This window comes from Carassius auratus, chromosome 10 (assembly GCF_003368295.1).
Source record: "Carassius auratus strain Wakin chromosome 10, ASM336829v1, whole genome shotgun sequence".
In the NCBI taxonomy this organism is placed as follows: Eukaryota; Metazoa; Chordata; class Actinopteri; order Cypriniformes; family Cyprinidae; genus Carassius; species Carassius auratus.
In genome coordinates, this window is record NC_039252.1 from 20,611,711 (window position 1) to 20,621,126 (window position 9,416).

The 9,416-nt window shown below is 35.7% G+C and overlaps 1 protein-coding gene across 1 annotated transcript; it reads right to left on the bottom strand.

The window, feature by feature from the left end:
• Positions 1 to 176: 176 nt before the first annotated feature.
• Positions 177 to 8,884, bottom strand: LOC113110305 (annexin A4-like). Its single transcript, XM_026274414.1, has 13 exons — positions 8,731 to 8,884; positions 6,810 to 6,864; positions 5,857 to 5,944; positions 4,736 to 4,830; positions 3,789 to 3,902; positions 3,332 to 3,422; positions 3,147 to 3,226; positions 2,964 to 3,020; positions 2,081 to 2,174; positions 1,176 to 1,271; positions 1,027 to 1,085; positions 811 to 933; positions 177 to 458 (listed from the first exon to the last, which is right to left on the bottom strand). Exons 2-13 carry the CDS (start codon positions 6,816 to 6,818, stop codon positions 399 to 401), a joined length of 966 nt encoding a protein of 321 aa, XP_026130199.1. The 5' UTR covers positions 6,819 to 6,864; positions 8,731 to 8,884; the 3' UTR covers positions 177 to 398.
• Between the last annotated feature and the right edge of the window lie 532 nt (positions 8,885 to 9,416).

Sequence of the window (9,416 nt, forward strand, 5' to 3'; positions counted from 1 at the left end):
AATAATTATGGCTGATCTCATATGCTTATTTCAAACCATGAGCAATTACTATAATTGGACCAAGTACACATGGATGTTGTACATTAAGCAAATTAAACTCGAAGTAATTACACAAATGGACCTGAATGAGTGTGCTGAGATTAAAAAAAATATCCAATGAGACAACAACAGATCGATACAGTCAATACAAGCACCTTTTATTTATTTGACAAACATTAAGATGTGCCAATCTATAAAGGACTCCCATAAATTCCAAGGCAATAAACAAAGAAATCATGAATCTAATTTAAAACATCACTGTTCGGTTTTAATTGGTATTACAAACAAGGAATGTGTTTGAAATGCTATAGGCCTGGTGTGAGAGAGAGCATTTCACGCTAATGAACGCGGCTAACGTGTTACTTTTCCCCGCCGCACAGCTCCAACAGGATCTTACGGTAATCACCCGAAGTGTCACCCTAAAAAACAAACACAACAGAGCTTCATGACGGCTTAAATATTAGTACTGCCTTTAGTAATGCTTTAGAGGAGATTTTTGCATTTCTCTGCTAAAGTAGTTGAAGTTAAAGGATTTATTCACCCAAAATTGAAACCTTTCTGAAAATGTATTTACTCTCAGGCCATCCAAGAAGTGGATGAGTTTGTTTCTTCATCAGAACAGATTTGGAGAAATGTAACATTACACTACTTGCTATTCCTTTAAAAGTTCATCTCTTAGGGATTGTGTTAAGAGTATTTTGTAATATGTTGTTAATGGCTTTCGAATAACGTGTTCAGTCAAATATTGTGAGTGAAACCGATGTGTCCCACCTTTATAAAGGAATGAAGGGTCTTTCCATACATCTTGAGGAACTCTGCTTTGATGTCGAGCATATCGATCTCGGCACGAGCCACCATGATCCTGATCAGCACGCTATCTGTGGTGCCTAAACCCTTAAGAGCCGAGAAACAAAAGATAATATGACTTTTGTATTGGTCATATTCTTAATGTGTGCAAAAAGTACATTAGTCGTTGGTTCCATTCACCTTCATTGACTTGTAGAGCCTTTCAGCAAAAAATGCAGGCGTGTTTTTTATGCATTTCACTGCAAAGGTTAGGAGATGCTTTTTAGATCCAAGTATGCAATGGAAAATGTGCTGATAATATATGAAATATTGCAATACTCACAACTGACCTATTGCCAGAAATACATCCTCCAGGCTGCCAGACATCTCCCTCTTTATGCTGTCTTCAATGTCCCGCCCAGAAATTTTCTGATACTCCTGAAACACTGGGAAAAGAAAAATGGTTGAGAATATGCTGGATGAAATACTACTTGAATCATCATGCAATATGCAAAGTTTCAAATGCTATATTTATCACATGATCTAGCACGTTTAATTCAATTAGCAGGATCTAGTTAAAATAAACGGCAGATTAAATGGTCATTTTTCATTTTTGAATAAAATAAGTGGAGGAGGAGAAAATAATAACTAATCATGTACATGTTAATTAATCCAATATAATAAACCAAAGTCTCTTTAAGATCAGTCATGTCACTCGTCGGCCTCTCAGGCATCCACGTGCAGCTCCTATCTCTTTTGAATGCAAACATCAAATTCTCCAAAACTATTCACTAAGCTTAGGATTACATTTCATATTTAAATTCACCAAAGAAATCTGACAACAATTTTGTCATAAATGTTGTTACTTTTGCTCAAATAGCATTATAGAAAGCATATTTCTCAGGCTATATCAGCCAGTGCACATGCGCTGATGTCTTTGATTAAACTAACAAAAATGACAAAAACATAAAACTACTTAAATTTAAATTAAACTGAAAATATAAAATGCTAATTAAAATGATTGATTATTATTATTATTATTATTATATAATAGTATATAAATAATAGAAAAATTACAGTGTACTGCGCAAAATTTAAATGAACAGTATAAATAGGCTGAGATATCTATTCCAAAAAAACTTTATTTACATTGTCACCACAAGGTGGAAGTAATGAGTAGAATTCCTTGTGATAAGAATGATCACTTGACTGCTGAGCAGCTTTCTGTTATTATCTGGCATGCACACACACATACCTCGAAGTAAATGATTTCTGTTCCTCACACACAGCACAGTGAGGAACTTGACCTCATCAGTTCCCCAGCGAGCTTCGCCCGCCTCGTAGATGTCCTGTTGGATTAGAAACAATTGAGAATTTTTATCTGAGCAATTTCCTTTTATACTGATAATGATTAATGAACATCAACATGACCCCACACATTGAAAAGGTGTTTGCTGACATGGAATATATATACAGAAAAATATCCATTGAAGAGTTGTAAAAACAGAGACTATATAGAGGCCCAATTTGTAGTTCAAAATTACAGGGTTCTCTACATTAGATGATATATAAACAATAGTTATTCTAAATAAACGCACCACAAGAACACATTTTCTGTGGCGGATTCCAAAGTGAATGACGCTTATGAGCTGGTTATTATCAATAAATCTAAAACCCAGTGCAACGAGTGTGGTCTGAATACTCGATGAACGACTCTTAGAGACAATTCTTTTGAATCAGAAGCATGCAGCACAAGCAGTGCAGTCTGATTTGCGAGAAATGGATATTTAAGTGGATAAAACACCTAAGAGAGCCACCAGTGCAATCCAACCGATTCCCAAACAAATGACTTATATGAATCAGTTTTATATTATATAAGCAAATCAGCTTTCAATGTTGTGTTTTTTCTTTTTTTTTTATAGAAGTTTTTGATAAAAATAACGTGTTTTTCACACGTCCAGTAGATTTGTGGGGCGCTGTTTACTGTCACACTACTATTGCCAAATCACACTGGATTTGCTAAGCAACTGATGTCAAAGTAATACCCAGTTTAAGGTAATCAGAACCCAATACACCACACAAATTGAACATGTGTTTATTATTCCAAAAACGACTGCTAACCACGACAAAATCCTCACCTTTGCATCCTGAACGGCCTGAGCCTCGTCCACCTTGGTGCTCTCATCCCGCCCAGCCTGTAATCAAAGCAGAAAAACCATACCAATGGATGGTGGAGTTTTGCATGGCAAACAAAAGAGGTGATGAGTGAAGGCATCAAATCATCTTCTTAACAAAGAAGATAATTCAGGGGATTTATTTACCGCGAGTAAAGACACCAAAACTCTCTGGAACATTCCAGATGTGTCTCCACAGACATCGTCCTCAAGACTCTTGCCATGTTCTGCGATTAATGACATCATCAGCACGAGATAAGTCATTGGAAACAGTGTTATATGAGGAGACCTGTATATTTTTGGATGTCCAAGTGTAAGCTGTGTATATGTACCTCTTTTATAAGTAGCAATGATTTCCTTTTTCTCAGCGTTGCTTCTTGATGCCAGGATGTCAATGAGACATGCCTCCTCTGTCCCTGCACCCTTGACAAAGATTTAAGATTTTATAATCAGTGACTAAAATAATATTAAATACAATATATAAACAAACTCGCAAAAAGTACTGTGATGGTAGCATGGTCCAGAGATGGCTAATACAACTGAATGACTAAATGATTACTATATTCATGTATTTTATTCATCTGTTATGGTACACCTATGTATTTCAAACAATACCATGGTAATGTAGATGTAAAAGCAGCATAACGGGCTGTTTTTGGACAGTTAAATCAGCTGAAAGCATTTGCACCAGAAGCCTTGAACATTCAAGCAAAAATGCTCTCATGTGAAAAATAAATTCCCATTTGAAACGGGCGCTGCTTCACACATTTCCCAGTACTACTCACTAACCTTGATGGCGTTTCTCAGCTCATATGCGTCGTACACCGGGGCAGGCATCATCAGGCCGACCACAACCTTCTCAAAGTTTCCAGTAAGCTCTGACTTCAAGCAGTCAAGCAGTTCCTGGATGGGCATTTTAAAATATAGTGTGATTTACCACATGGGAAAACAGTGTAAGTTTGATTTTAAAATAGCACAGACAGCACACAAACCCAGGCTTTTCAAATTCAAACTTCTTAGATATATTAAATCATGCTTTGAGATTCATTTCCACATCTTACATCACAGAAGAAACAAATGGATTTGGTGTAAGGAAATAATGGTCTGTTGCAGACCAAAACTGTAATATCTGCTGTGAGTCTGGGTGGGGAAGGCATGTCGTCTCCACGAGACCGTCCTGAACGCTGCCCAGAACTTCCCCCACAATGACTCATACTTTCTTGCTATGAAGACAGCGCTGTAGACAGTCAGTGTTTCCATTAACATGAGCAGCAAGACCTGACCGTGACTTTTAATGAGGTTTACAGATTAATTGAGGAAGACCACAAGGAAGTGCAATAAAAGTCAATGCTGTGTTCTTTATACTCGATTATGATAACAGTCATAAAGCAGGAAAGTCTCCTGAAAGACAACATTTATAGATGGACTCTCTGTTGCCTCAAGAGTTAATGATTGGAGCTGGTCAACAGCATCTCTTATCAGTGATTCATACTCTGCTTTGTCTATCTTCAAACCGACTACAGACTAATCAAGATTTGTCAACACTGTTATCTAATCACCTTGCGAACCGTAGGTTTTATGTAAATACAACCTGGCGGTTGCTCACACCGTCCCTGCTATTAGGACCTTCCACAAAGATAAGAACACGACGACATGCTTCCCTAATTTCGACCAGGTAAACGTGTTGTTTTGGTCCAAAGTGAGATCTGGCAACTGTTGGTTACGAGTTCTATTACCTTTCCCACGCTCCGTTTGAAAGACTCCTTGATTTTCTGCCTTTGAGCAATAGTGCGATGAGCGAGGATCTCGATGATAGTCGCCTCGTTGGTACCTGGAATTCATTCAGGTTTAGTTAAAGAAAGTTCATAGAAAAATGTGATCATTTAGTCAAACTTATGTCCGTTCGCACCAATTATTTAAGCATTTTGCATCCCCTGATAACCACATTCTCTTTTGTCATCTTCACCAAAAAACTAGAAACTAATATTGTTAAAAAATAATCATGTATTGTCACTTTTACATTTTACTGTACAGCATTTGCATTTTCATTTCTTTTAAACTGTCATTTTAGAAATATTTTTTCTTATCAATGTTGATTTTTTTGGAAACCATAATAAAAAGCATTTAAATAAATAGATTTTGTGTGTGTGTGTGTGTGTGTGTGTGTGTGCGCGCGAATTGTACATTCTGCTGAACTTCTCCTTTTACGTTCCATGGAAGAAAGAAAAAAAGTTGCAGGTTTGGAATGATGTGAGTAATGCATGAGTAAATGTTGACAATTTTCAATTTCATACCTGCATATACATTGACACTTTCGGAATTACAAGCTGCTTGTTATTTAAAGTATCAAATTACACGTTACCCATAAAGCCCCAGGCTGTACATCACATTCTTGTTAATAAAACGGCAAGAGATTGCTTCATTTTCTTGCACAGCATTTCTGACATTTTCAGAATCACAAGCTCTGTTGTTTAAAGTATCAGATTGCAGGTTACTCATTACCCACTTAAGGCCAACAAGTGAGCGTGTGACAAACGTCTGGTTTCGTAATGCACCTCACGCTGAAGTCCATTTAACTAGAACTCTCCAGTCTACAACCATGAGGAAACACCTTTTCGGTTCCAGGATGAAAGCCAGAGAATCAGCCTCTGCATTGGACCGAAGCCCAGCTAAACCAGAAGTGTCAACGCTGAGAACAGCTTGCAGGTTTAACTGGAAATGAAGCGAGATCTAGTTCTCTGATCTACCTGATATGAAATCAACTGGCTGCTTCATTTAAAATGCAACCAGGTGATGACTGTCATTCTCAAAAATATGTTTTTCCTGAAGCCCGGTTCTGGTTTGTCCCATCACTTACCAGCTCCTTTCATAGCATTATGGAGTTTCTGGGAATCATCATCTGGGTTGAAGCCTGATGCCTCGGTCACGGTTCCACGGTTGCCCAACTACAGCAGAGAAGAGAAAAAAAAACACCTTTTAGACGGATTTAACAAGAGCAAAACCTAAGGATAAAATGACACCTGAAAATCTGAGTTGCTGTCACAGGGCTGCTTGACAATTTAGATATTTTTAGACTCAGACTGTGTCAAAGGTGAAACATTTCTCAAATGTTAAAATTAAATTAAATTTAATTATCTTAGGCTAACCAAGGCTGCATTTTCAAAATACAGTAAAAGAGTAATACTGTTAAACATGCATACAATTTCAAATAACTTTTCTATTTGAGAATATTTTAAAAAGTAATTTATTCCTGTGATCGTGAAGCTACATTTTCAGCATCAGTCTCACATGATCATTCAGAAATCATTCGCTGCTCAAGAAATATGACTTATTATTCATGTTGAAGACAGTTGTGCTGCTTAATGTTTGTTTTTTGTTGTTGTTGTCAAAATCATGATGCAGCGTATTTTGATGAATCGAATATTCTGAAAAACAGCATTTATTTAAAATAGATACCTTTTGGAACATTAAAAATGTCTTTACAGTCTCATTTAATCCATCTTTGCTGCATAAATTAAATTAAATTAAATGTAAAAATTAAAATAAAATAAAAATAAATAAATAAAATAAAAGCAATTAAAAAAAATTACTAACCCCAAATGTCAAACATTAAAAAATTCACATGCATTCAGTTTTTCTACAAGAATTTATTTCAAGCATTCAAGCAAGACTTTTGACTGGAAAATGAGATGATGTGTGATGATGTGATGATCATCCAGAAGTGTGATTAAATACATCAAATGCTTCGGAGCATGGTAAGAAGATGATAGTAACAATGTCTCTATTGTGTTTACAAAATACTTTTCTTACCGCTGCCATTGTGTTGGAGGAAAGGTTGAAGTTTTGAGATGATGAGCTGAGAACGCTAAAGGCAAGAAATAATAAAATGTGTTAGATATATGGAAGCATTAAATATATTAAGCTATTGTATAGGCAAATGTACATATAAAATAAATATTTTTAAACTGATTAAATGCAAAAGTGGTTTGTTATAATCAGTTTTGTTTCATGCTTTTTTTAAATGTCTTGGATTTTTTTATTTTTTTTCCACACATATAACAATGAAACAGACAAGGGCTTCATTTCCCAAAAGCATTGCAATCCTAAATGAATAATTCTAATCCTATTAGTGTCACTGGTTTCTTTGATCTTCTCAGGCTTACAACGATTTAAGGAAACGCACGCCAGTTTGTTTGGGTTTTATTTAAGTGAAATTTAGTAATGAGCTCTTAATAGTAGGGTTAATAACACTACTAAATAAATAACGCCTTTGGATGCACTAGCAAAATGGTTTCCACTTTACTATTCAGCTCATTAAGCAGAAGAGGCTGAACCTGTAATTAACAGCCTAATGCTCAGTATCAGTTTCCCCTTTGAAACAATAAACTTACAACCTTTTCTAACCCCTAAAAGACCTCAATTAAAACGCAGACATCCGACGGTCTCTCAGTTTACACTTCATTGTGTTTTAACACTGGCAACGGCCCCATGACAATATAGTCCATCATCTAAGATCTATTAATAATTTATTCTTTGCATACAATGTGCTGTATGTTCAAAGATCCTGTCGACATTATGTTTGACTCATGCTGTGCAACTGCAACACGGTTCACAAACCTCTTTTGATTGAGCCTCAAAATCAGAGATTAATTCACTGACATTCGAAATGCATTTCAGTGTTTCATATTAAAGATTTAGCGCTTATTTGAGAAAGTTCAACATCTGTCTACCAGTGTAACCCGCTAATTAGAACCCAAACGGAAACGGAATTGCTTGTGAGAGTTCTCAGTTTAGTTATCAACTTAATAAAATTAAAGACTTCTGACATGCAAATAATAGATTGTAAGAATTACATGAATAAAAAGTCCATATTCCAATCTCTGATGGAGGTTTGCTATATGAGTGAAATGTGTTTAACATTTTTTTTATTTCATCATTTACTAAATGTAATAGTATGTAATTTTGCTTACTAAAGATATTGAAAATATTTGAAAAATTTGTATATCTAAAATGAACACTTTTTTTTTGCAGTCAACTTTGCAGTCCGATTAATTTAGAAAATCACCACAGTGCAAAAGACAATTATTTAATTTTGAAAACAATTATTGGATTTTGTTGTCTTTATGTTGCATTTAATATTTTCCACACACAGAACAGACCTAAATAGATTCATTTGTTTTTTTATATGTGAAAGTATACAGCTGCTTTGATATTTTAACAAGAGGGTCCTTCACAAGGAAATTATAATATTTGGGGGTATAATATAGAATAACAATTTTCAAAATTCGTGGAGAAAACAGAAATAGGCCTATAACCAAGAGATTTCAATCAATCTTCCCCTCTTGTGGTTCTATCTTTCCTTGCTGACTATACTAGATCTAGGTCATTGCTTTGTGTTTCTAAAGCATGTGGTCTAATTAATTTGCCATGCAAAGCAATATGACTCATTGTGTTTTAATGAAAGCCACATTTGAAGGGATCATGTTTAGCAGTATGGAGTCACGTGACGGAATATGGGCGTTTAGTGCTGTGGCAAACGTTAGGAAAGAAAACTTAATTTTACAAACAAACTTTAATCCACGATTACGTTTTATTTCCATGGAAAGATTTCTAATCGCCTGTTAAATGAGTAAATTAATATTATTACCGTTCGTTATAGAGCGGAAAGAGACGCGAATAACATGAAAGTAAGTATTTTTAAAAGTTAAAAGAGTTTTTCTTCCCGACTTACCTGCTGAAGTGCTGGATTCAGAGATGCACGGCACCCGTCACACTGAATGGACGTGGAGATTTGCGAGTTTTGTTGTAAACTTTTGTGGGTGTTGGCCTGTATGGACAGAATCGTGTTACATTTCCTCATTTCGGGCCCCTCCTCCTCCTTATATTACGTTGAGATGAGAGATGAACGGTTCACAACGGTCTGCTGAAGGACTCGCTTGTTGACAAAGTGATTTTGCACCCACATATGATCATTCATCTGCTTAATTCATGAAGCTTTGGAACTCTGTCACATCTCATCTGTGCTTACAATTTCTAAAGTTTCTATAATTGCTTTTTTCTCTAAACTCTATTGTCGCGTGGGTTTTCCCAAGTATTTTTTGACATAAAAAGAATTGCATTATAGAGGGTGCAAATTATCTATCACGGATAAAGACAAATAGAACGCTGCCAGTTATATCTTCCATCTAGCGACAAAACGTAATTTTGTAACTTTTTGAAACCTGTTCTATAAAGCTGAAAAGTGACAAGGTTGAGTCATATTTGCATAGGGAGTTACAGCACCCCCTCTTGGTAGAAAATACTAATAAAAGCACCCCTCCTTTACATTAACTTATTTCAGTTTCTTTAATCATACTCATGCCGTGCATTGTGAATCATTCAGTCAAAGAATATATCTAAGTCTGTTTTGCCGTTAAA

Bases quoted from the DNA above. Each gene is read 5' to 3' on its own strand.
- LOC113110305 (XM_026274414.1), bottom strand. The intron at 4,831-5,856 runs GTAAGTGATGGG...AATGAATTCCAG, and splicing joins TAATGCTATGAAAGGAGCTG to GTACCAACGAGGCGACTATC. The intron at 1,272-2,080 runs GTATGTGTGTGT...TTCTTTTCCCAG, and splicing joins CAGAAATCATTTACTTCGAG to TGTTTCAGGAGTATCAGAAA.